Source organism: Vulpes lagopus, chromosome 10, assembly GCF_018345385.1.
Source record: "Vulpes lagopus strain Blue_001 chromosome 10, ASM1834538v1, whole genome shotgun sequence".
NCBI classification, from domain to species: Eukaryota; Metazoa; Chordata; class Mammalia; order Carnivora; family Canidae; genus Vulpes; species Vulpes lagopus.
In genome coordinates, this window is record NC_054833.1 from 1,094,100 (window position 1) to 1,121,117 (window position 27,018).

Genomic DNA, 27,018 nt, shown 5'->3' on the forward strand with positions numbered 1-27,018 from the left:
CTAACGCAGATACATAGATTGAAGTAGTCATTGCCCAAATGCATATAAAGAGAGTAAGCAATGATGACCTATATACATTTTAAAGCTGAAGTTAAAAACTCAACACCTTCTTGCCTCACCAAGATTTCACCCTCGTAAGGTCAGATGTTAAATGTGCATCTAGCCCGTCTACCAGAGCTGGTAGGGTCCTCGAGGACCCTAGAAGCATCTCTGAAATACAGTGGTGCCTTTCTTAATGATGGTAATCTCCTGTTTTCCTGGGAAGACCTGGGCCTAACTTCAGCTAACATAGAACTCCAAATTGCAAAACCTGCAGTATTTTGAATGCTTTGTGTTCACTTAGCTCTCCGACAGAGTGAGATTTCTTTTTTGTCTGCTATTCCTGTAGCAGACTGCGTGATATGTATCACATTCTGATTTAATGCTTATTCAATAATAAAACTTTTCTGTTTCTAGTACCTTTGTGGAGCAATTTTCTGAGTTGGGAGATCTTTTTTAAAAATTATATTTCCCCAACACGTTCTGAGGGTCAATTAGGCATTTGTAGCTTTCCATTAATTTCTTGAATAATTTTGATAAAAGTCAATTCTTAGAAAAAAAATTAAAAAAGCTCTACGTATTCTGTACATTATTTATAAATTGCTATAAAAATAGCAATTTTTATAGCTAATATTCTAGTACTTGTCTTTAGACTTCTATGACTTCTATTCATAGCCTGATTTAATGAAACTTTGAAAACTTCTTGATAATATCTTTCCTAAATCCAGGTCCTAAATTTTGAATAACGAAACCTTTAATGTATTACATCTAAACTCCTTTTGTAGTTTTCCAAGTGACCACTGGGCCACTCATACTTTCTCATTTCATGAGAAAAGACATACTTTGTGATTAGCCATATACAATTGTAGAACTGTTGTGTTATATATCTCACAATAGGAAAAAGAGAGTAAATAAAAAATATTCATCCCTGTTGCAATCAGATAAAATGCTTTTAATATAAATGTGTAACAATCATACTATTTAAGTTGGATAGAACATACTTATATTTGCTTAAACAGAACAATGTTACTGTAACTGTAACTGAGTTGTTGTTTTTTTTTTTTTTTAAGATTTTATTTTTATTCATGAGAGACACAGAGAGAGGCTTAGACATAGGCAGGCTCCATGCAGGGAGCCCAATGTAGGACTCCATCCTGAGACTCCAGGATCATGCCCTGGGTTGAAGGCAGGTGCTCAACTGCTGAGCCACCCAGGCGTCCCTGTAACTGAGTTTTTATTGGCAATCACCAATGACACATTCATGATTTGTCCGTTATAAACACCTAATGAATGCCAACTATGATCAAAAGACCAAAACATCTTTATTCACTTTAAATTTTAAAAGTTCTCTATTCTTTGGGGTAAGTGATGGAGACAAGTAATAGGCCATTAATTGTCCCTTCGAGCTAATAGACCAGTGACCTCCTTGACTTGACAAGCCAGGTCTCATTTTGCTCATGGAGAAGATTATAATTAAAGTTAAAAATTGTCATTTTTTCTATGACAATTCTTTCTGAATTATTGTCTGAACATTTTTCCAACTGCATCAGGCAGACTCTCCATTAGGACAGCTCTTGCAAGATTAGCAGAGGTAGAAACGTTTCTCCAGTGTCCAGTTTTACAAAGGAACCTATGCTGAACGCCAACAAGCTCTAAAAGCCCTTTCACATTTGATATTTTGGTGAACAGATAAATGCACATATTTTTTCAAAGAAAATTCACACAATGCTATGTATGGTGTCTCGGAACTTCTTTACGCTATATTTTAATCAATTCCCCTTCTCTAAGGACACAAAAAAGTTGCTCTTAATACCTGTTATTCCTTCTTAAGAATTCACTACGGTATACCTTAACCAATTACCTAGCAATTCCTTAACAAGCCACATATTTAAAATAATTATTTTCCATACTGAAGTACGGACGTACAGATGTATCACTTTTTTTTAAAGATTTTTATTTATTTATTCATTAGAGACACACACACAGAGAGAGAGAGAGAGAGAGAGAGAGAGAGGCAGAGACTCAGGCAGAGGGAGAAGCAGGCAGATTCTATGCAGGGAGCCTGTCCCGGTTCTCCAGAACAACGCCCTGGGATGAAGGCAGCATGAAACCGCTGAGCCATCTGGGCTGCCCAGATGTACCACTTTTAACACGATGTTGGAAGTGTAGGGGGTGAGGGCAGGCCATCCTAAGAGTGGTCGCTTTGACATGAAGGTATTAAAATCCAGCAAATTCTGGAAAAGTTTTTACCCCCTCCACAACTGCCTAAAAGGAAGAGAGTCATCACAGCAGATAATTGTATTTATTATGCTCTGAGCTAGGTGCAGACCATGGGGAGGACCAAGGCCTGTTTGTCTGAGTGCCCGCAAATATTTGTGTACCAGACAATTACTCTTCCTGTGAATTACATTGCTTCCCTTTGAAGTCCCAGGCCCCAGACTCTTTCTCCTTAGCTCAGAAAGACATACATACTTCACATTTTGCTTGACAGTCTTTGAAATTTCATGTCTGTATGGATTGCCTGTACAACTGAATTTGATTTTCTCCTGTTAATCTGTCTCATGCCAATGTGATTCTTGGTCTGGTTACAAAGACTTAGAAAGGGACAGGATATCTGTGCTCCCTGACAGAACTATTTCTAAAAATTCTATTCTGTTCTATAGTTTAATCAGCTTCCTTTACCAAAGGAAATCTATTCTCCGTTGAATCTTTGGAAAATTTATATTAGAGAACATGAAAAAAAAAAGTGATTGTTTATGCCTGTGTAATACTCCATCGTAAATATTTTCTATGATACGTTTTAAACAAAATCTCTAGTATTTAACAAAACGTGCTTTCTATTGTTTTCTATTTTAAAAGAGCGTTCTGTACATAAGTTATTTCCTGAGGATAACCTAGAATTGAAATGCCTTGTCAGAGAGGATGTAGATTTTGTGGTATTTAATTAATATTACTACATTTTCCACCGAATTCTTACCACATTCGCCTGTGCCAGCAATAACTGTTGTGCATATACATTCACTGTCACTGATGCAACAACAAAAAGAGGCATATGTTGAAATGCTCTATTCTGCTCCCTTTCAAAATATTGTAACTTCTTTCAGGTTTATTTTTTTTCTTCTTCTTCTTTCAGGTTTAAAGAAAGAATGCACCCCCTTTGGAATTTTTTTCACAACTGCATTGCACTTTTTAAGTGCAGGAAAATGGACATATTTAAAAGAATGAGTTCTACATCTTTGTATGTTGTAGGAGCTAGAAAATTTTCCTTCATTTCCTTCTAGATTCTCTGGCTGATCTGCTACTTAAAGTGACAGGAGACAGATTCATAGAAGAAAAACATTTAATTTTGTCAGTTCAGAAGCCCTTTAAAAAATAATACTTAAAGGCAGTCAAAGAATGAAGGTTTCTATGCTATCTCCAGCTAAGGAATGGGATAGGGGACTACAAAGAGAAGCGAAATTCATAGCGAGAGAAGAGATGTTTAGCAATTGCACATGTGCCCTGAGGAGCTGAGATCTCACAGGAAAAAGTTCCATCTTATAAGAATTCCCTCTCTGTTATCAACCCATCACCTAAATTCTTTCAAGCAGTTAGGGGAAGGGCAGAATTTCCTTCTGACCTATGGTATTTTCAGGTGACATTAATTCAAAATTGTCCACATGTCAGTGGCATTTGGGGGAGCCTTGTTTGTTTATTTATTTATTTATTTATTTGAGACAGAGAGAGAGACACAGGCAAAGACACAGGCAGAGGGAGAAGCAGACCCCATGTAGGTAGCCTGATGTGGGACTATATCCCGGATCTCCTGCGGAGCCACCCAAGGATTGGGGAGCTCTGTTCTGAAACTCTTCACTGTCCTATCCGCTTGGTTTGAACTTGGGCCTGGCTCGCAGCAGAGGGGCAATTAGTATTTGTTGGATGAACTGTAGGGAATGGAACATTCTCTGCCTTCTTTGGATCTCTGCCTACAAGTTAAACTGACAGAAGATATTAATTAATTAATATCCGTAATAGGAAAAAAAGCATACACATTTTATCAGTTTTGCATGTTATATGGACGCCTTCAGGAGAGAAGGAAGTCCCAGAGCAACTAATCAGGGGGATTTCATGTCTTTTAGACAAAGATGCATTTGTGAAGATGTGACAAGACAAAGTGGTTTGAGCTTGGGTAGTAAACCGAAGAAACAGCAAGGTTTTCTTTCTTTTTTTTTTTTTTTCCTGTGACCCTACATTTAAATACCTGGTCTCTGGTGATAAGAAGGCCTCCCCTCCTCATGGTACAGGGCTGGCCCCTTCCCCAGGATAGGTTTATCTCCAGCTTTCAGGGAAGGGCTGAGCAGGGTGGGGGAGGTTCCTGTGAACTTCCCACTTCTGCAGTTTTCTCAAACTCTTTTAAGCTTTAGATATTCAGTATATGCCTAGCTGCTGTATTATGGGGGCAACAAGTCAGAATGAACCTGGCAAATCACTTTTCCTCCCACTCCCACCTTCTGAAACCACTTTGTTGAATAGTGACTTGGCACAGCTGAAAGCCAGACACTCTAGCCTGGCCTCCTTCACCCCTGTGAGTCAGTCTGCAGCAAGGCCTAACCTTTCTGCTCCCTTTCCCCTTAACCCCCCTCACATCCCCTCCTCCCCTCTTCCTCTTCCTGATCTCTGCCTCACCTAGTTCAGACCCTCACCCCTGGCTGCTCTTTCCAACCTTTTCACCTGGATCTCACCTCCTTTCAGGCTGCTCTCAACTGGGCCACCAGAATAAGGATTCTGAATCAGACATTTTACAAGATTTTAAAATTCTGTGGTCTCGTAGATAAACTTTCTATATCTTTTCAAAGTGTACAAAGCTCCTCAGTATAGCAAGGTTTGCTACCCCCCTTCTACTGAGCTTTCCACATTCATCCCCAGCCATTCCAGGCTCTAGCCATGCTGAAGAATTTCTAAGTCCAGGGCACTCTGCCTGGAGCAGACTTCCCCTCCCAGCTACAAGACCTTAATCAGTCAGTAGGCTCCATTTCATTCACTTCCCAGTTTCTTTTTAGAGTCCGTATTTTCTTAACTTTCTTCTGAAAATGCTGGGACTTTCCCAATGCAGATACATTCCTTAGCAGAGGCACTCAAGGCCAGTTGGCAGAATAAATGTAAGATTGAAGAATAGTGGATGCACTGCATAAATGTCAAAGTTAGCCTTAAGTACACTGGCTACATGTATTTTGTTCTTGCAATCCTCTCTGCCAAGTCCTTACTCTTAAGCAAAGGTAATAATGGTAGATCTTCCTGGATTTACAGCAGCTAGTGCAACACAGCACCCATACCAGACCTGCCTTTAATTTTGGCTTTCCCTGTCAGAGGCAGCAGACTTGCTGGCCAATGAAGATATGGTGCATTATTGGGAATAGGATTTTAAAGAGAACTGAAGAGACGGAGAAGTAAAAGAAATATTTTCAACTCTTCACTCAGCCCATGAGAAAGAACTCCGGTTTAATTTTCAAATCTTACTGGTCACATCGCTAATACCCCTTTCACAATGCTTAGAATCGTAATGGGAGATGGTGGGCCCCGTGTGGATACCCCACCCAGAGATAAGCGGAGAGCTAGGATGCCTAGGACTTCCTCCGTTAGAACGGTGGTTTCAGGACTTGCAAATATTTCTGCAGCCCAAAGATCCGAGGTGTTGTTAGCATGGATATGAATACATGAAATAGTATTAAAAACCAACTGGACATCACTTAAAAGATTTTTATTCATGAGAGAAGCAGAGACACGGGGAGAAGGAGAAGCAGGCTCCATGCAGTGAGCCTGATGCAGAACCCGATCCCAGAACCCCAGATCACGTCCTGGACCGAAGACAGGCGCTAAACTGCTGAGCCACCCAGGGATCCCCGCAACTGGAAATTAGACTGTAATACACAAAGCTAACTAGAACGCTACACTTTACCTATAGCTATGGACATCCAAAAGATTAATGTGCATTCCTACTGTGGCCGAATCCGAACAGCGAACAGCTTTCTTAGTTAGCGTGGACGGCTCTAAAAAGAGCCGGTTGGCCGTAGGTCTAGGTCTGTCAGGACCGTTCTTTCAGCCACTGGCGTGCTCACTTGGCGCTGGTGTACTTGGTGACGGCCTTGGTGCCCTCGGACACGGCGTGCTTGGCCAGCTCCCCGGGCAGCAGCAGGCGCACGGCCGTCTGGATCTCCCTGGACGTGATGGTCGAGCGCTTGTTGTAATGCGCCAGGCGCGACGCCTCGCCCGCGATGCGCTCGAAGATGTCGTTGACGAACGAGTTCATGATGCCCATGGCCTTGGACGAGATGCCCGTGTCGGGGTGCACCTGCTTCAGCACCTTGTACACGTACACCGAGTAGCTCTCCTTGCGGCTGCGCTTGCGCTTCTTGCCGTCCTTCTTCTGCGCCTTGGTCACCGCCTTCTTGGAGCCCTTCTTCGGGGCCGGCGCGGACTTGGCGGGCTCGGGCATGGTGACCCGCAGGAAAGCAAAGTAAACCAGGGCAACGCACCTCTTCAATAATAATGCCTTATGCAAAGGAGACGGGGAGGGTCGCTGGTGATTGGAGATTACCTTGGGTGACATCACGTCACAGTTTGACCCAATCAAGATGGTCACTCTACGGAGTTGCGTTTCCATTGGTCAAAATTGAAATGAAATATTAGCCAATTGCATAGCGTCATTTTCGCGCCCAGGAGGAGCTATAAAACGCACTTTTCTGAACTCACTTGCACTGTAGCCACACTTGGCAAACGCTATTGGCGGTTGGAGATGTCAGGTCGCGGGAAGCAGGGCGGCAAGGCTCGCGCCAAGGCCAAGACGCGCTCGTCGCGGGCCGGGCTCCAGTTCCCGGTGGGCCGCGTCCACCGCCTGCTCCGCAAGGGCAACTACGCGGAGCGGGTCGGGGCGGGCGCGCCGGTGTACCTGGCGGCCGTGCTGGAGTACCTGACGGCCGAGATCCTGGAGCTGGCGGGCAACGCGGCCCGCGACAACAAGAAGACGCGCATCATCCCGCGCCACCTGCAGCTGGCCATCCGCAACGACGAGGAGCTCAACAAGCTGCTGGGCCGCGTGACCATCGCGCAGGGCGGCGTCCTGCCCAACATCCAGGCCGTGCTGCTGCCCAAGAAGACCGAGAGCCACCACAAGGCCAAATGAGGGGCAAAGTAGGGAATGTCGCAAAACAAAGGCTCTTTTCAGAGCCATCTCTATAGTCATAAAAAGATGACACTTGCTTTAACTGGACTATTGTACCGATAAGGATGATTTGGGGCAGAGTTTCCAGTTCTAGGTCATCTTTAACCCTTGGCCACGCTTCAGTTATTGTAGCCAAGGTCTGTCTCCCTTTGCCTTTAGTTTCCTTCAATGGCATAGTGATTATTGGCAGGTGAGCCTACTTGTGAAACAGGGTAAAGACCCTCCGACCTTACCCTTTTCCCTGAAAGCGGGAAGTAATAAGCCCACATGAAAAATACCCTCCCTATACTAAAAGGTAAAAAGACCTCCTTGTCACCAGAGGGAAATGGTCTCTAAAGGCTAGGGAGTTATAGAAATAAACCTTGTTAACTTTTAACTAATCTGTCTCCACTCAAATTCTGCTTAAATTTCCTTATCAGTCAGGGCTTGTAAGTACCTGTTTTCTTTATTCTGTCAAGTCCTCACAAATTTGTCTAAGGTATAAAAACTCCCTCGGTCGTTTCTTTGGGGTTGAAATTTTCAGTGGGCCTATCCATGTGATAAAATGTGCATTTCCTGTTAAATCTGACTCATGTCAATTTATTCCTTAAACCAGGTAGGGTAGAAGAGTACCAGAAGGGCAGAAGAAAAACATGTTTTCCTTCCCTACAGTATTTAGAATACTTTGCCAGCAAATTGACATTTGTGAACTAAATAGACTATAATTTCAAAGTCATTTATATTGAATATGCAACAACAATAAATTGACCTAAGTCCGTATCTGGAAATTAGTTGTAGATTGCTTATGGGTGACCAGTTCTCTCAAAGCAACTTTGGGAGGATGCAGGAGTGGTTTCCATAAATGGTACCCAGAAACCCATTAGGGTTGTCAAGTTGGAAGACAGTAAATGTATCTTAAAAAATTGCCTTTAGAGAATAATTTGTTTGAAATGACATGCTTACTAAAAGTGTTCAAATATAATTTATAGTATCTAATTATCCACATTACTGCCTGACATCACGTTGCCAAATGAGATGTCCAATATCGCAGTACAAGCTTGGCTGTAACAAGGATGATACTGAATGCCATTAACTTGATTCCAAGTTTTGATTATGGAGACTCACAGTTTGAAACAACAACAAAAATAAGAACACCTTTGAAAAGTCAAAAGCTGCTTTGAGAATAGTGAGGTAAAAGATCCTGGTAGTTGTCCACATTTCTTTATGGGCAAAGCAAGATCCTTATATTCTAGGGCTCCTCAGAAAGAATATTCCTTCCACTTACTAGTACTGCCATCTCAAGAAATGGAGGGACAAAGACTATTTCTTGTTTCCTCTTTCATTAAATTGTAATATACTTCTATTTCTACAATTTTTTATTTCATATTCAAGTACAATGCATTAAGGACATGCAGTAAGACATTGCTTATCCAAAAGAAACTCTAATGGGAAGAATCACACAAAAAAAGCAAATAATTGAAACATAATGTAGCAAGAGAAGTAAGCAGAGGATATTAGGAGGGCATAGAGGAGTGAGATCTGTGAGCAGAAACATCTGATCTGAGGGTTCAAGGGAATTGGGAATTAGAAGGATGGTAATGTTAGCAGAGAATGAGCATCATCAGTCTCATGGCTTATATGTTCAAGCAAATGACAGTTTAATACTGGCAATAAAGTGGAGATGCAGAGAGTGCAAGACAGGATGGGGAGCCAGAAGGGATCTGTAGGCCTGTCCCTTGGTTTTAATTATTATTCATATACTAATGACTCCCAAATCTTTATGTTCATCCCAGACTTATCTCCTGCACTCAGTGTGCATATTCATGATATTCTTGTATATCATCAGGAAACTCTAAATGCCTATCTCAGACTGATCAATGCCATCACTACTTCAGTGAGCCTTACATTAGCAGATGGCCCCACCATCTATACATTAGCACAAGCCAAAATTATCTGTGCCATCCCTATAGCAAAACAAGTCCTGGTACTGTGTGATGAAAGCAACTTGAAAGGCCAGAGTTTAGGTTGAAGGCCACAAGATGTCAGTTTAGCATATTGTTTTGAGACTTGGAGTATCCAAAATCACATTAACTAGAACTACTCACTGCTCCTAAATAAATCTTCATATATTCAAGATTGAAAGACTAATTTGGAGAATTATGTTTACTGCAAACCTCTAGATGGGCCTCTGCCCAGCCAGCAAGACTTTATTGATCAGTGGGAACTGGGACTACTTTTGTGGGACTCTAGCTTTATCAGCTCAGAAGGAAGATTGCTTATTCTCAATACCAAGCTGCTTAGAAATTGGCCTTGGATTGGATTACCACAGCCACCAAGTATGTGCTAGGGAGTGGAGGGCACGGCTTCCATCCAAATTTATTCCACCTGCTCGAGATTAAGGCAGATTACAGAGGACACAATACTTTTTGCTAGTAGGCTATAGGACACTTTTAATCTGCAAAATATTAGCATCATCCTAACTTCTGGATGTGGCAATCACAGGTCCTATTTACCATTAAGTCACTTACATAAAGGCAACTAGTGTCATGGTCAATGGTTTAACAGTTAGCAGCCGTGATCTTTCTTTCCTATTTCTAAAGCACAATGTAATTTCTAAATTCCCACCTGCCTCCTAAGAGGGAGACAGGATTTACAGGCAGTCTTCTCTACCGTTCTGTGGGATAGAGTAGAGCAAACAGGACAAGACAGGGGACAGGTAAAGTGGACTAAGATTATAAAACTGGAGCAAGAACCTGCTAAGACCAAGGAAAACACTTAGAAGTAATTTCACAACACTTATCAAACAAGATTAAAATGCCAACCTGGGGCCTGTCAGAGGAAATTGCTGCACCACGGATCACAGAGAAACAGGCCTTTTCATCGTGCATGTGGCGGCTCTGAAAAGAGCCTTTGGAAAGGAGTGGGCGATCTCACGGCTCAGGCCCTCTCCCCGCGTATGCGGCGCGCCAGCTGGATGTCCTTGGGCATGATGGTGACGCGCTTGGCGTGGATGGCGCACAGGTTGGTGTCCTCGAAGAGCCCCACCAGGTAGGCCTCGCACGCCTCCTGCAGCGCCATGACGGCCGAGCTCTGGAAGCGCAGGTCGGTCTTGAAGTCCTGCGCGATCTCGCGCACCAGGCGCTGGAACGGCAGCTTGCGGATCAGCAGCTCCGTGGACTTCTGGTAGCGCCGGATCTCGCGCAGGGCCACCGTGCCGGGCCGGTAGCGGTGCGGCTTCTTGACGCCGCCGGTGGCCGGCGCGCTCTTGCGGGCCGCCTTGGTGGCCAGCTGCTTGCGCGGGGCCTTGCCGCCCGTCGACTTGCGCGCCGTCTGCTTCGTGCGAGCCATAGCCTGGGTACTCCGTGCAGGTTAGAAGAGAGCCAGTCATGGTATTTATAGTGAGAGTCAGACGCTGATTGGACAAAAGGCTATAAAACCAGTAACCGGATTGGTTAAGGGCTCGAAATTTTTAGGGTGCCTCAAATGCCCTGATAACACTCGCCGGTGACCTCAATATATTTTTCCTGTCTGCTTTATATTAGGAGATTTCCAGTAGAAATAAATTCGAGCTACCTAAGAATAAATTTTTTAGGATCCACATTAGAACAAAGTAAAACGAGGAGAAATTATTTTAAGTAATGCTTTAACCCAATACAGCCAAAATACTCATTTTGACATGTGGTCAACAATTGTTAGATATTTTACATTCCTTTTTATTTTATACGAACTCTGCGGAATCCAGCGCGTATTTTACATGTTTGGCGCTTCTTGAATCAAACTAGTCCCACGGACAGTGATTACTAGCCACAATTGGCTAGTGGCTACCACACAGGACAGCTCAACTCTATACCCTCTTCCCTCAATTTGTTAACCTTTGAACACTTAAAGATTTGTATTTATTTTTCCGTAAGAAAATCTATTTTGTATGTGAACAATCCAAAGGCTAGTAACCTCAGAGAAACGTACTTACATGAACTTATTTTTCAGGTGATGTAAACCAATCCTATGGTAGTATACTTTAATTTTCTGCTCTCCTGGAAATTCAGAATGCTAATAGAAACCTACTGTCTTTTTTTTATTAATTTGGGAACGTAGGGACTGGCTCTGCCATAGGTACGAAGCATTATATATCTGTAATTTAACAGAATTACTTGTAATTCCTTTGTCTTGAAGAATCTAATTGCGTACCACCAGGAACCTATATAGGGCTAAACTAAGGCACTCCAATACTTCTCATTAGCAACTGCCAAAACTGTAGGTTCCTTGCATGGCATGACGTATCTGATGCCCCTGAACTAGAAGTCACCACGGCAGGCGATTAAAGAGAATCTAAATCCATTCATGCATCATCGAAACCTTTAAGTCACAATAGAAAGACCAAGAAAGACAGTTTTAAAGGAAGAATGATCATGGTTTCTTTAGGTACCTGTTGACATCTCAAATAAGGATGATTAAAAACTTCAATTTAGCAATGTGAAAACAGGCCAGATTAGGTCTTTCTCAGAAATCACTAAAGTCTCTAAAAATAGCTTTGGCTTGGAATGGAGGTTTTGGGCTAATCTCTGTATGTTCGGGTCTTCAATTAGAACTAGAACTAGAAAACAAAGTTTTGAAACTGTTTGCCCTCAAAAGAAATCCATCACCAGAACTTCTCTTTATGAAGCTGAAAAAGGACACCAGTATCAAAGAGTTCACACAAGATCCTGCATATAATCCGTTTACCTAGTTCTGACTAACCAAGACAAGCTTTTGGAATACTCTACACTAAGTTTAAATGACCATCAAGGATTTTGAAAACTGTAGGCCTTACAAGGTAAATTTCATCAAATTGCCCTCCCCTAACCCAAGCTGGGAGATTGACAAAAAGCGATGCTTGATCCTTAGGAATCTCCTAAGTGTTCAGCTCTTTACAGAAAGCCTTAGGTGGCTCTTAAAAGAGCCTTTGGTTTGACTAGAAGTTCTGCGGGGCAAATTAATCCAGAGATCTACTTTCCCTTGGCCTTGTGGTGGCTCTCGGTCTTCTTGGGCAGCAGCACGGCCTGGATGTTGGGCAGGACGCCGCCCTGCGCGATGGTCACGCGGCCCAGCAGCTTGTTGAGCTCCTCGTCGTTGCGGATGGCCAGCTGCAGGTGGCGCGGGATGATGCGCGTCTTCTTGTTGTCGCGGGCCGCGTTGCCCGCCAGCTCCAGGATCTCGGCCGTCAGGTACTCCAGCACGGCCGCCAGGTACACCGGCGCGCCCGCCCCGACCCGCTCCGCGTAGTTGCCCTTGCGGAGCAGGCGGTGGACGCGGCCCACCGGGAACTGGAGCCCGGCCCGCGACGAGCGCGTCTTGGCCTTGGCGCGAGCCTTGCCGCCCTGCTTCCCGCGTCCCGACATCAGGAACTTAAACACAAGGCAAGTGGTTGCAAAAGCAAAAGCCGAGTCCAGCACCTTTTATAGCCCCTGTTGGGCGCGAAAAAGAAGGTTTTGCATTGGTTACGGTTGCGGCTTTATCTTAACCAATGGAAATGCAACTTCCGGATTCTCCCGTTTTGATTGGGCAGAACTAATTTCTGACGTTGGTTTGAATAGTCACCAATCAGACACAGGACTTTAACTTACGCCTAATTTGCATGAGAGGTTCTATATGAATGGGACCAGCGGCACTTTGCTCACACTACACTTTTTTTCTCTACTTTAAGGAACGTCTGTCTTGTCTCCATCATGCCCGAGCCCGCCAAGTCCGCGCCGGCCCCGAAGAAGGGCTCCAAGAAGGCGGTGACCAAGGCGCAGAAGAAGGACGGCAAGAAGCGCAAGCGCAGCCGCAAGGAGAGCTACTCGGTGTACGTGTACAAGGTGCTGAAGCAGGTGCACCCCGACACGGGCATCTCGTCCAAGGCCATGGGCATCATGAACTCGTTCGTCAACGACATCTTCGAGCGCATCGCGGGCGAGGCGTCGCGCCTGGCGCATTACAACAAGCGCTCGACCATCACGTCCAGGGAGATCCAGACGGCCGTGCGCCTGCTGCTGCCCGGGGAGCTGGCCAAGCACGCCGTGTCCGAGGGCACCAAGGCCGTCACCAAGTACACCAGCTCCAAGTGAGCGCTCTCCAAGCCGCTATCAAATCCAAAGGCTCTTTTCAGAGCCACTTAACTTGTTAAGAAAGAGGTGTTTCGCTTTGCTTTTTAAAAAGTGTAAGAGTAGGTTACGGCGTCCCGCGCCCCGTCTTGCAGGAACATCCTGAGCACCCCACGGGTGTGAAGCCTGGACGTGCGCTTGACGCCGCCCGGCTGAATGGAGGGCTCGGGCTAGTCTTGGCACTTGGTACCACCCTTCCCGGTCCCGTTACTAAGTGCCACAGCTGAACCTGCTGTTGACGGTGTAGACAAGTCCTAAGGACAAAAAAGCCGGGGCGCTCAAGAGAGCGGGGAGACCAGTCTTTTTCTTGACCCTTTCGGACCAAATTGTAAACTAGAGCAGCGCAGGCGGGAAAGCCTCAGCCCTCTTTTTGTTGAAAAAAAAAAAATTTATTCATGAGAGACCCAGAGGCAGAGACACACAGGAAGAAGCAGGCTCCATGCAAGGAGCCCGACGTGGGACTAGATTCTGGGACTCCAGGATCACGCCCTGGACCGAAGGTGGCGCTAAACCGCTGAGCCACCCGCCTTCCCCCACCCCCCCTTTTTTTGCCTCCGCCCTCTTGTCCTACCTCCTTCCTGCTTGCAAACAAAGGCGGCGGGAGGGAGGGAAGTTCGAGCGGAAGCTTCTCGGGAGTCGCTGAGGCAGTGTGAAGGTGACGCAGTCTTTGTGCTGCCCTTGCACACACAAAGGGAAAGGGAAAAGGGTGACGTGGATTCAGGTATGAATGTTTTAGGCAAGACAAATATGTTGGTGCATGTGCGTCTCCGCTTGCTGCTTGCCAAACTGCAGATGCGAAACAAGGTACTGGAATGGGAAGATCGGCCTCTGGTTTCAGCTCCACCACTTGCTCTGTGACCAGAGGTATGTTGATTGATCTGTAGAATGTAGCAAACTCACGGTGTACCATGTGGCATGTTAAGGTGCTTAGGGCATGTTAACTTCTTAGAACAGCTCTATGAAGTAGGTACAGTCATCTCCGTCTCTCAAGTAAGGCAAAACAGAAGGAACTTACCCAAGGTCACACAGCAAGAAACTAGAATGAATGGGATTTCGGCTGCCAAATCTGAGTCCATCCTCCTAGTATAGGATCTACTGCCTGTTTTAGGTCATATTGCCCACCTATGTGAGAATAGAAAGTGCAAATGAAGCCCGAAAACAGACCTTTGCTTTTATCAAAGTCACTCTTACATGGTAACTATTTATTCAAGTTGATTGATCATTAATAAGTTCCTAGGGCCCTGCTAAGTTCTCAGCCCAACTAGGCCACTTCTTGGCTCTGGGTCTTGCAGCAAACTACATAAGGCACGGGTCTCCATATCTTTCCTCCATAAAATGGGAATAACTTAAAGATTACAATGGTAAATTTAAAGCGAGTTTACAGCTTAGTGTCTCAATGTTCATTTGTCTTTTTCCCCTCACATCTTTTCATATGTATTAGAATCACGGGATCCCTGGGTGGCGCGGTGGTTTGGCGCCTGCCTTTGGCCCAGGGCGCCATCCTGGAGACCTGGGATCGAGTCCCACATCGGGCTCCTGGTGCATGGAGCCTGCTTCTCCCTCTGCCTGTGTCTCTGCCTCTCTCTCTCTCTCTCTCTCTGTGTGACTATCATAAATAAATAAAAATTTAAAAAAAAAAAAAAGAATCACATGCAATAATAAATGTGAAGACATATTATTAGAATAAGAAAGCATTTTGCTACAGGAAAGCCAGTAAATCAGTTGTACTCTGGACAAAACCCTATTTATGATCCTCTGCCACCCTGTTGCATTAAAGGTATTAACAAAACTGCAATAATATTTGTTACTCTCCGATTTCCAGAAGAAATCTCTGTAATAGTAGATCAAGTCAAAGTGATCAATAAAAGTTAACTATGTCTACTTTGCCTTCCAATAATCTTCAGTGACTTTACTAGAAAATAAGATGCCAAAGTGGGTTTTAAAATGTTTATCTTGCTGCCTTCTGTGGGACCCAAGAAATTCAGAAAATGTCCTCCACCCCTGGCCCCTAGATAAGCACACCCTGCAGCCTGTAGCCCAAGTCAGTTCCAAGAAAAACTGCAGAGCATGCCCCATATCTGAATGAGGAACTAAGAGCTTGAGAAACTCCCCCACCCTTACTAGACCAGCCCCTAAAAATCCAGCTGTAACCCACCTCAGGGTCCAAGTCCCTGCTCCGCTGTGATGGGTATACTTGGACCAAAGCTCGAGCTTGCTAATAAACCCTCGTGTGCTTGCATCAGTGTCGGCTCCTTGGTGGTTTCTTGGATTCGCAATCTTGAGCACAACATTTGGGGGCTTGTCCGGGATCCGAGAGACCCCCAGGACCTCACCCAGAGGGTCCCACACTTGGTAAGTGCACTCAACTTTTCTACCTTTTGCACGCATATTTTCTGAGAGCTCCATGCTGTATTTCTACCTGTAGGAATTCCAGACAATTAGGTCGACATTGGCTTAGGCGGACGCGCTGGTCGAGGGGGTCTTAGGAGACGTCCCTTGCCCCTGCCAGAAGGACGAAATCCTCATTTGTGAGGAGGGCCGACTGCCATTAGGGACAGCCAGCCCTTCAGGTTACTTTCTGTTTTGTCTCCGCGGCCGCATTGGAACGTTTGTCTGTGTTACTGTGTCCTTGTTAATCGTCATAACTCTCTGTGCCTTGGTGTGGACTGGGGACATAATGTGGCAGACCAAACCACCCCCCACCCCCGACCCCTGTCTCTTATGCTCTCCCACTTTTTGGAGGTTAGGGGAAAAGCTCATAATCTGAGCACAGACATACAGAAAGGGAAATTTCGAACTTACTGCAAGTCAGAATGGCCAACCTTTGACGTGGGATGGCCCCGAGAAGGAACTTTACCTACCTATTATCTTACAGGTTAAGGCCGTGATCTTCAGGGATAAACCGGACGGCCACCTTGACCAGGTGCCCTACATCCTGGTCTGGCAGGACATGATCGAGAATCCCCCTCCTTGGCTAAAACCATTTTTACCTCCCAAAGCAGGACCTACCAAGATTCTAGCCCTGCGGAAAGCGGAGAAGGAGACCGACTCTAAGATCAAAATGCCCCTTTATTGGGTCTTGCAGGATTCCTCTCCGGAGGACCTGATCCTCCCCCTGTCCTACTGGGCACCTCTCCCCCTTCCGCCCCTCCATTGGAGGCACAGGGGGCTGCAGAAGGGGCGCCACCCCTCCCTGACGAAGGAGTCCCTGTGCACGCTAGCCGCAGGGACACGCTGATGGACCCACCGGTAGGCCTCACCTCCAAATGTGGGGCCAGCCCACTCCACCGCCCTTCCCCTCCGCGCCATGGGGCCTCCCGAGACTGGAGAACAACCAATGCTATATTGGCCATTCTCCATCAGTGATTTATCTAATTGGAGAACCCAAAATGCAAAGTTCTCTGATAACCCGAAAGATCTAATCGGGCTTTTAGATACTGTTCTCTTTACCCACCAGCCTACTTGGGATGACTGCCAACAGCTCTTGCAGGTTCTCTTCACCACCGAAGAGAGAGAATGAACTCAGGCGGAAGCCCAGAAGTCTGTCCTGGGAGAGGACAGACAGCCAACTCAAAACCCAGACCTTATAAACGCTGCCTTCCCCTTATCCTGCCCTACCTGGGACTACAGCTCAGCTGAAGGTAAGGAGAGACTCCGGGTCCACCGCCAGACTCTAATGGCAGGTCTCCAGCCTGCCGCGCGCAAACCTACCAATCTGGCCAAGGTCTATGATGTAAGACAGGGTAAGGATGAGAGTCCAGCAGCCCTTTTAGAGAGAATCATAGAGGCTTTTAGGCAGTGCACCCCTATGAACCCATAAGCACCAGAAACAAAGGCCACAATTATCATGGCTTTTGTTAACCAGGCCACTCCGGACATTTGTTAACCAGGCCGCTCTAACAATTACAGGCCAGTCCAGGACTTAAGGGAGGTCAACCAGTGAGTAGAGGATATGCTCCTTACGGTCCCAAACCCATACACCCTCCTTTCCACCTTGCCTCCAGGAAAAATTGGTATACGGTATTAGATTTAAAAGACGCCTTTTTTACAGCCTGCCTTTAGCACCCAAGAGCCAAGACCTTTTCACCTTTGAATGGACGGACCCCGAGAAAGGCATCAATGGCCAGCTCACCTGGACTTGACTACCACAAGGATTCAAAAATTCACCGACCATCTTCGATGAGGCTTTACACGAAGACTTGGGTGAGTTCTGTTCCGAGCACCCTCATTTGACCTTATTGCATTATGTAGATGATATCCTGTTGGTGACAGAGGACCAGGACACATGCCTGCGAGGCACCAAGGACTTGCTCCAGACAATAGCAGCTCTGGGATACCAGGCCTCAGCTAAAAAAGCCCAGGTCTGCAGAGCAGAGGTGAGCTACCTAGGGTACAAATTAAAAGACGGGCAAAGATGGTTGACAGATGCACGGAAGGAAAGCGTCCTAAGGATCCCACAGCTGCAACCCATCCGCCAGGTATGTGAATTCCTGGGGTCAGCAGGGTTCTGTCGATTATGGATTCTGGGTTTTGCCGAGATGGCCAGACCCCTCTATGAGGCCACCAAGCACCAGCAAAATTTTGAATGGACAGAGGCCATGGAAAAAGTCTTTAATGACTTTAAACAGGCCTTGCTGTCTGCCCCAGCTCTGGGTTGCCCAACCTAACCAAGCCCTTCTACCTGTATGTGGATGAGAAATACGGGTGGCAAAAGGGGTCCTTGTCCGGTACATAGGTCCCTGGAAGAGACCCATAGACTCTCTCCAAAAAGCTGGACACAGTGGCCACTAGATGGCCCCCATGCTTAAAAATTATTGCCGCAGTGGCCACTATGGTCAAGGACGCAGACAAGCTGGCCATGGGGCAAGAACTGCATGTTACCACCCCACATGCTGTTGAAGGAGTACTCAAACAGCCCCCAGACTGCTGGATCAGCATTGCCCGTCTGACCCATTATCAGAGCCTACTGCTAAACCCCACCAGAATTTTATTCAAGCCACCGACAACCCTGAATCCGGCAACGGTACTCCCTAATCCAGACTGGTACCCCCCTCTGCATGACTGTCAAGAAATTTTGGCCCAGGTGCAGGAATCAGAGCTGATCTCCAGGACCAGCCACTGCCGAACCCAGACGCCACCTGGTACAAGGACAGCTGCAGTTTCCTCAGAGAAAGAATCAGATACGCGGGGGCAGCCGTAACCAGGGAAACAGAGACCAATGGGCAGAGCGATTGGCAGCTGGAACATCGGCTCAACGGGCAGAAGTGATCGCTCTGGTCAAGGCGCTGACCATGGGAGAAGGTAAATGAATAAACATCTACACCGACAGCAGGTCCGCCTTCGCCACCGCTCACATCCACGGAGCCCTTTACAGAGAGAAAGGGGTTCTGACAGCAGAGGGAGAGACTATTAAAAATAAAACAGAGATTCTTGAACTCCTGAGGGCCCTCTGGCTGCCAAGGCACTAGCTATCATCCATTGTCCGGGACACCAGAGAGCAGACACACCAGTAGCTGGGGGAAACCGGCTAGCTGATTCAAAAGCAAAGGAGGTGGCCCTTTTTCGGTGACTCAGATCTTAACAACCACGCTACCTGATCCGGGGGCACTGACCTGCTGGACACCCCCAACGATACTGATGCTGACTTACACTGGATCAAACGCTTGCGTGGCTGGTGGAGGGCCGCAGACTCCAGCATCATCCTGCCAGAGGAACTAGGACAGCGAGTCCTATCCAAAATGCATCGGAGTACTCACATGGGAACAAGGAAGGTGGAAGACCTCATACGACATGCAAAGATCACTATTAAGGACTCTCGAGCAAAGATAGAGCAGATTGTGGCAAGCTGCCATGCATGCCAGCTAACCAACGCTACCGCCCATGGGTCTAACCCCGGAACCTGACTCAGAGGAGACCACACAGGAGCATACTGGGAAGTAGATTTCACTGAGGTAAGGCCTGGAAGGTATGGATACAAGTACTTGCTAGTTTTTATAGATACCTCTTCAGGGTGGACAGAGGCGTTCCTCACCAAACACAAAACACACATATCGTGACCAAAAAGCTACTGGAGGACATTCTGCCACGGTATGGATTTCCTTCCAGGATCGGATCCAACAATGGACCAGGGTTCTTTTCTAAGGTAACACAGAGAGTAGCACAAATACTGGGGGCAGATTGGAAATTACATTGTGGTTACAGACCCCAGAGCTCAGGTCAAGTAGAAAGGATGAATAGGACATTAAAAGAGACCTTAAACTAAATTAGCCTTGGAGACTGGCGGGGTCTGGGTGACTCTCCTCCCCTTTGCCCTATATAGGGTGAGGAACTCACCATATAAGATGGGACTGACTCCCCATGAAATCATGTTTGGTATACCCCCACATATCATTCCTACCCTGAAACCCGAAGTGCTTGCTGAGTTCAATGACCAAAAACTTCTTTTCTCCCTCCAAATGTTACAAAGAGCCCATGAGCAGGTATGGCCTAAGTTGAGGGCCCTCTACAAGACTGGGCCACCCCCTGACCCCCATCAGTATCAACCAGGCAATTGGGTGTACTTGCGGGATCAACAGCAGACACTCCAACCTCGCTGGAAAGGACCCTACATTGTGATCATGACCACTCCCACCGTCTCAAGGTCGACGGAACAACTCCCTGGGTCCACTACACGCACGTCCGGCCAGCTGATCCACATGCCGTCCTTAAGGACTTTGTTCTAGAATGGAAGAGTCAGCCTGACAAGGACAATCCCCTAAAGCTAAGACTGAGTCGTTCCCACTTCCCCCGCTAATATTACTTGCACTGTATCCCCTCGCGGCTGAAACTAACCCCCACTCACCATAAAATCTGACATGGATAGTTCATAACACAGCCACGGGAGAAATTTTAAATGTCACCACCGGGTTGCATCCACCCGGGACTTGGTTTCCCTCTTTAATTTTTGACTTAGTTAAACTCCTTCAACTGACCTGGGACAGGGCTTTCATTAGTCAGCACCATTTTTATGGCTGCCTGGGACACACCAGGAAAAAGGCCCAACAATGTGGGGGCGCCAGCAGTTACTATTGCTCCTCATGGAACTGGGTCTCCACTGGCCACACCTGGTGGGATCCCCCAATAAGGGATGACCTGATATCAGTCAAACGAATTGGCCCTATAGGCCAATGCTCTAAAATAGGCTCTAAACACAGCAAAGATACCTGCAATCTGGTAAATACTACCTTCACTCCTAAAGGACAGGCAGAGACAAGTTGGAATACTGGATGCTTTTGGGGAATAAGACTTTATGAAAAAACCAGAATCTTCCCCAGAGATCCCGGGGTGATATTTGGAATCAGACTCGAGCAGCGACCCCTGACTAACCCAATTGCCTTAGGTCCAAACAATTTGCTAGTGCCTCCTCAGGCAATATCTACAGCACCCCTTTGAATTCATCCCACAACCCCTCCAGTTGAGGCACCCCAGTCCCAGCTCACCTTCCTGTGCACCCCGCTCCCCTGCCCCTCAACCCCTCTCAACACCCTCTTTGGGCCCTGATGTCCCAGACTTACAAATTCCTCAACACAACTAAACCCAATCTAACCCAATCCTGCTGGCTGTGCTATGACATCCGGCTCCCCTTCTATGAAGGAATTGCAGTAATGGGTCAATATAACACAACCACGGACCCTAATGCTTGCAGGTGGAACCAAAAGCCTGGTAGTAAAGGCCTCACCTTACAATCCATGTCAAGCCAGGAGCTCTGCATAGGCACTCCTCCACGCCACTACCAGATTCTGTGCAATGTTACACAGCCTATAAACAGTACCGGGTATCATCTACCGCCCCAAGACGGTTGGTGGGCCTGTTCTAAGGGATTAACTCCCTGCGCTCACGGACAGGTTATAAGCAGAACTGGGGGCTTCTGCGTGCTGGTTCAACTACTCCCTAGAATCATCTACCATTCAGATGAGCAGGTACTTCAATGGATGGACCTGGGTACCCACGGGTAAAATAAATGAGAGCCCATCTCTGCTGTCACCATCACCACCCTACTAGGAATTGGTTTGGCTGGTGCAGTAACAGGTATGGCCTCACTGGCCACTCAGGCTTCCCACTACAGTAGCCTTAGGGCTGCCATTGATGTAGACATAGAGCACATAGAGACCTCCATTTCCCACCTCCAAGAATCCCCAACATCTTTATCTGAAGTGGTGCTCCAAAACAGGAGGGGGTTAGACCTAATTTTTCTACAGCAAGGGGGAATCTGTGCTGCCCTGAACCAAGAATGCTGTTTCTACACTGACCACTCAGGGATAGTCCGAGAATCGATGGCAACGGTCAGGGAAGGACTGGCCAGGTGAAAACGAGAGCGAGAGCAGCAACAGGGGTGGTTCGAATCCTGGTTCTATCATTTCCCCTGGCTAACTACCTTGTTGTCCTCCCTAGGGCCCCCTCATCATCCTCCTCCTCCTCCTGACCTTTGGACCCTGCCTCATTAATAGACTAGTGGCTTTTGTCAGGGACCGAGTTAACACCGTTCAACCCCTGGTGCTAAGGCAACAATACCAGCCACTGAACTTTCAGGACCCATGATTGCATCCTGCATTGGGTTCCTCTGAAAAAGGGGGGAGTGTGGGACCCAAGAAATTCAAAAATGTCCCCCACCCCTGGGCCCTAGATAAGCACACCCTGCAGCCTGTAGCCCAAGTCAGTTCCAAGAAAAACTGCAGAGCATGCCCCATATCTGAATGAGGAACTAAGAGCTTGAGAAACTCTCCCACCCTTAATGGAAATCCCCTAGACCAGCCCCTAAAAATCCAGCTGTAACCCACCTCAGGGTCCAAGTCCCTGCTCCGCTGTGATGGGTATACTTGGACCAAAGCTCGAGCTTGCTAATAAACCCTCGTGTGCTTGCATCAGTGTCGGCTCCTTGGTGGTTTCTTGGATTCGCAATCTTGGGCACAACACCCCTCAAACCCAACTGTATTTACTAAACTGTTCTTCCATCCAGTTAACTAGCATTTTATTTAGCATTTACTATTCACCATAGGGCAGCCCCTGTATGTTGGGTTAGGAATGGAAATTCTTGATAAGACTCTGTGATCTTAATTTCCAGTCACCGCTGCTGGCCCTGAAAATAGGTAAAACCTCCATGGAGGAAAATCTGGCAATGTCTCTCAAAATGATGCATATATTTTTTCACCCAAAAACCATACCTCTGGGATTGTACCATTCTTGAATATGTGCAAAATGGCATATGACAGGGATTTGCAGCAGCCAGTTTGTAGTTCAAAAGACTATAGGAGCAATCTGAGTGATCAACACCAGGAATGAATTACAGTGCATTATTCTATCTGATGGTAAAACCAAATGAGAATGCTCTTTTTCGTAATAACAGTAGCTAGTATTTCTTGCTTACTGGGTAACATCCAAAAGTTATTGCCAGGTAATGTCCTAACAGATTCCTTAGATACATCCAGTTATTTAATCTTTATAACAATGAGTTAAATTACTGTAAGGCCTGTTTTATAGATTATAAAATGGAGATTCAGAGAGGTTGAGTACATTGCCTGAGGTTGCACAGCTAATAAGTAATGAAAATATAATTTTTTAAAAAAAATCTAGCTTCAGGATCTATTTTTGTAATCACTGTGTATTATCAGGCCTCTCCAGGTATAGCTATGTGATGATTTCCAAGATCTATTGGCAAATGCAAAAACTAAGGTTCAGGATATTGTGCAAGAAACCTTTGTGCATGTATGTTTATGCAATTGTAAAATATCTCTTGAAGGATACTAGATAAACTGCCATGGATGAAGGGAGGATCTTTTCAAGTAACTTTTATGCTCTTTGAATTTTAAATCATGTATGCATTGACAATAAATGAATGAACAAATAAACAAATCTAAGAATCTCCTTGCTCAAATATTGATAAAATACACATAATAAATGATTCAATAAAGATGTGTATGGAAAGTCCCAGGAGCACAGGATAGATAATTTCCCAGTAGGGGTGGAGGTAGTACAAAACAGTATTCTAGGCAGGTGAAGTAAGAAAGTGGGTATGACATTCAAGGAATCAGTAATAGTTGGTGGGGTTAAAGTCTACAAGGATAGGCAGAATGGAGCAGCCCAAGGAGCTGAGCAGTGAGTCTCATAGAATGTTTTACCTGGGGCTGCATTCTGTACTTGAGGCAGCCTTCATAAAATGATGACAGGATCTCACGATTAAATAACTAGATATGAATTGTGAAGAGCTTATCAAGTCAGATTATAGAATATGCAAAATTCTAGAGACCACTATAACAGTGTGGGGTTACTTAAGTGAAGCAGACTCTCAAATTATTTATTAAATTAATCCAGCATTCAAAGGATTTCTTTGCTTCATGAGCATGAAGGAAACAAACAAAAGACCACTGGTCTATTTTGGAACTAGTAGAAGAATCTTACAAGTTTTTTTTTTTTTAATCAGTTGAAAGACTTGATATACAACATTGTTAACCTTTGTAGCATATGATCAAACAAGCCAGTGGATCAGAGATACACACTGCAGGGCTACCTGTCTAAGATCTGTGCAACAAAATCTAGCCTTTGGAAGTCCTAAGAGACCTCTTACCAATCAAATGACACTCCTATGCTTTTTAAACTGGGAAAAAACAACTGGGTGGCAGCTTTGAACACTGGCACAGAACTCCATGTTGGACAGACAACGTGGTACGCAGACAGGGCCCCACAGTACAGGCTTGAGTTTATATTTTACACAAAGAAATAGAAAAGAGGTTGAAGAGGATTTTATTTCATACATGAGAATTGGGGCATGTAGTACCCTTTGACAGGACTTTGTCTTCTACCATCCTGGAGGTCCTTCTTTAGAATGTACTTATTGGCTTATTGTCAGTAATAAAGATATTATTTGGTTTTTCTTTCTATATGTTTAGTATAGAAAAATCTGCATCTTCTTTCGTGCAAGTTTTTTTCCCCCTAAATTGCTTTCCTTTAATCTCACATTTTCCTCTATGAACTTCAGTCTGTCTCAGAACATGTTGATAGGCTAAGAACTGTAACAAAAGTCTGAATAATCCATAGAGCTTGAGACCATGTGTATAACAGGAAAATGATTAAGCCTGATGCATTCAGGGAAGAAGAATACAGACATTCTTGCAAATTCCAGCTATAAGTCAGGCAACTCACTGGAGAGTCAGTAATTTTACCTCTATGTAAGGGAAATTAATTTACTTAATCATAAAATAGGACCATCTATTATATGGCAGGTACTAGCCTAGCATGGAGGAGACAGGGTATGTCTCCGCCTCCTCCTTTTATCACAGTGATAAAAGCCTGTGAAAGTTCCTGTGGCACGTTGAAGGGAGAAATAAGCCAGACAATAAAAAATAAATTAATAAAACCTATAAAATATCAGCTCCTTGATGAAGCATTTTGTGTAAAACAAAGCAAGGGGGTGGATAAGGAGTTGGGAATCGCAACTTGAAGGAAGGACCGCAGACAGGGCCCTGCCATGGCATCAGGGGCATCAGGTGCTGAGAGAATCACCAGCTGGGGGAAGCTGCTCTGATGGAAGGACCCTGCTCAGCTCCCTGCTTAGCACGTTCTGCGAACTGCAAGAGAGCCTGGTGTGGTTGTGCAAAGGGAGCAATGAGGGGAGAGGTTTTGAGCTTCTTGCATCTGCCTCTTTCTGAGTCCAATTTAATTCTTGATTTGAGCCTCAGAATCCTGTAGGTTCTCTAAAGCGCTGAAGATAAGCCCGCAAAGTCAGAGAAGATGCCCACCCCCAGGACCTAGATCTAGGAAAACGAATGACATTCTTGTAAAACTCTCCCTAAAGAGGTGAGCCCTAGAAGAGTACTCTTGTTCCCAGCCATACCCCTGATCCCAAGACAGAGTCTGGAACGACACTGAGGGATTGACCCCCCAACAGATATATTCTTAATGCAGTAACAATACATTGTGCTTAGAGGATGTCCTTAGTCATCTACTTCATATGTTTAACTTTTTACATTTCATCTCACTCTTGCAGACTCCAAGGCTAACAATTTTGTAAACAAATCATCATTTTTGGAAATTTGTAACAAGATTTTTTTTTAAAGATTTTATTAATTTATTTATTCACGAGAGACACAGGGAGTAAGTAAGCAGGATCCATATTGGGAGTCAAATGTGTAACTTGATCCCGGGACCAGGAATCATGCCCTGAGCCAAAGGCAGACCCTCAACCGCTGAGCCACCCAGGTGTCCCTATATAACAAGATCTTAAATAGGCCCCTACAAAGGCATGAACACCGATGTTCATTAATGTATTACTTATGGTGACAAAAACATTGAGGAGTCATATTATTGAGAAATGCTGAGGGAGTAGAGAGGGATAATTCTTGTTTCTAGAGGGTTATTTTGTTTTGTTTTGTTGTTTTTTGGTTACTGTTACTGCATAATAAGCCAGCCCAAAATTTGGTGCCATAAAACAAACATTGTGCTATATTCATGGGCACTGTGGTCAGAATGCCCTCCAGGATGTCCGGAGCCTGAAGTGGGAGTTTCCTGATGTGAGGTGACTCTTGGGGATGGCTACTGAGGGCTAGAACCATCTGTAGGCATTTTCACTCACATGTCTGTCAATTTATACTGTCTGCTTGGACTGCCAGCAGGAGCATTACCATGTGGTATGGGCTTCTTACCAGTGTGGTGGCAAAAGAGGGCTCAGACTGCTCAGGTGGTAGCTTAGGATTCCCAGAGGTGAGTCTCCCAGGACACCCACCCAGAAGCTGGGACCTCCCACAGCTGAATAAAAGTTAAAATCCTAACAAGGGCCTACAGTGCCCTGTCCGCTGTATATGTGATGATTCCGTACTGATAGAAGGGTACAAAGGCCCCTGAAAACCAGATGAAACATACAAGGTCATTTTACAAAAGCTGTGCAATTGGAAGGATAACTTTGTCTCAGACTGTCCTGGGTGTCTTAGGACTTCCAGCCTCTGGGTAAAAGCCATCATCCACTAAGATGACTGAAACACTCACACATTTTCAAAATACCCTGCAAGGGGTGGTACAATTTTAACGGAAAAAAGAGAAAAAAAAAATTTTTAAGGGTAGTGTTAAAGGGCACTGGTGTAGTGCCTCAGTGATGAATTTTTATCAGAAGGGTTACCTGCCAAGCCACCAAAGCCACTGGCCCCATGGTGTAATGGTTAGCACTCTGGACTTTGAATCCAGCGATCCGAGTTCAAATCTCGGTGGGACCTTCATAAGTTTTCTTAGCATTTTTTTTTTTCATTTTATTTCCTGCAATCTCATCTCTTCAAACTAGCATTTTTTCCTTGTAATCCAGCCAATCTGGCAGCCCTAACAAGCAATAATATTACCAAAATCTGAGCCCACCTGCTGGAGCAAGACCAGGTGCAGAAACCAGCACATGGAGAAGCAGCTGCCACTCCTGTAAGCTGTGCCCAGATCTGGGTTGGGGGTGGGGGGAGGAGGAAGGGGTAGGGGGGAAGGGGAGGAGTGGAGACTTGTGTGTCCCACATCTGCCCTTGGCTTGGTTCCTAGAAAGGAATTTGTGTGTGTGCACAAAAAAGAACTTCTGTTTTAAAAAGAATGGCCACCTTGCTATAAGGCTGGAATAGGAAGTCTAAACTAAGAAGTTGTAAGTACCTGATTCCAGCACAATGAGCACGGAGGGGTTCT

General features: G+C 45.6%; 5 protein-coding genes, 1 non-coding gene and 1 pseudogene across 6 annotated transcripts; 4 read left to right on the top strand and 3 right to left on the bottom strand.

Moving 5' to 3' along the window:
- The window catches only part of LOC121499865, an 86,003-nt pseudogene extending 62,801 nt beyond the window's left edge, over positions 1 to 23,202 (top strand).
- On the bottom strand, positions 5,810 to 6,706 carry LOC121500090 (histone H2B type 1-K-like). The gene has a single exon (XM_041771546.1). It carries the CDS (start codon positions 6,677 to 6,679, stop codon positions 6,131 to 6,133), a length of 549 nt encoding a protein of 182 aa, XP_041627480.1. The 5' UTR covers positions 6,680 to 6,706; the 3' UTR covers positions 5,810 to 6,130.
- LOC121500106 (histone H2A type 1-E-like) lies at positions 6,812 to 7,213 on the top strand. The gene has a single exon (XM_041771565.1). The coding sequence runs from the start codon at positions 6,812 to 6,814 to the stop codon at positions 7,196 to 7,198; it is 387 nt and encodes a 128-aa protein (XP_041627499.1). The 3' UTR covers positions 7,199 to 7,213.
- LOC121500097 (histone H3.1) lies at positions 10,092 to 10,564 on the bottom strand. The gene has a single exon (XM_041771555.1). The coding sequence runs from the start codon at positions 10,562 to 10,564 to the stop codon at positions 10,154 to 10,156; it is 411 nt and encodes a 136-aa protein (XP_041627489.1). The 3' UTR covers positions 10,092 to 10,153.
- LOC121500103 (histone H2A type 1-E) lies at positions 12,202 to 12,595 on the bottom strand. The gene has a single exon (XM_041771562.1). The coding sequence runs from the start codon at positions 12,592 to 12,594 to the stop codon at positions 12,202 to 12,204; it is 393 nt and encodes a 130-aa protein (XP_041627496.1). The 5' UTR covers position 12,595.
- Positions 12,922 to 13,302, top strand: LOC121500111 (histone H2B type 1-C/E/F/G/I). Its single transcript, XM_041771572.1, has one exon. It carries the CDS (start codon positions 12,922 to 12,924, stop codon positions 13,300 to 13,302), a length of 381 nt encoding a protein of 126 aa, XP_041627506.1.
- Positions 23,203 to 26,504: 3,302 nt separating the features above from the next.
- Positions 26,505 to 26,576, top strand: TRNAQ-UUG. Its single transcript has one exon. It is a non-coding gene; the product is annotated as a tRNA-Gln (tRNA).
- The last annotated feature ends 442 nt before the right edge of the window (positions 26,577 to 27,018 follow it).

Excerpts from the sequence above, each read along its gene's own strand:
- LOC121500090 (XM_041771546.1), bottom strand. The coding sequence starts at position 6,679 with ATGGAAACGCAACTCCGTAGAGTGACCATCTTGATTGGGTCAAACTGT.
- LOC121500106 (XM_041771565.1), top strand. The coding sequence starts at position 6,812 with ATGTCAGGTCGCGGGAAGCAGGGCGGCAAGGCTCGCGCCAAGGCCAAG.
- LOC121500097 (XM_041771555.1), bottom strand. The coding sequence starts at position 10,564 with ATGGCTCGCACGAAGCAGACGGCGCGCAAGTCGACGGGCGGCAAGGCC.
- LOC121500103 (XM_041771562.1), bottom strand. The coding sequence starts at position 12,594 with ATGTCGGGACGCGGGAAGCAGGGCGGCAAGGCTCGCGCCAAGGCCAAG.
- LOC121500111 (XM_041771572.1), top strand. The coding sequence starts at position 12,922 with ATGCCCGAGCCCGCCAAGTCCGCGCCGGCCCCGAAGAAGGGCTCCAAG.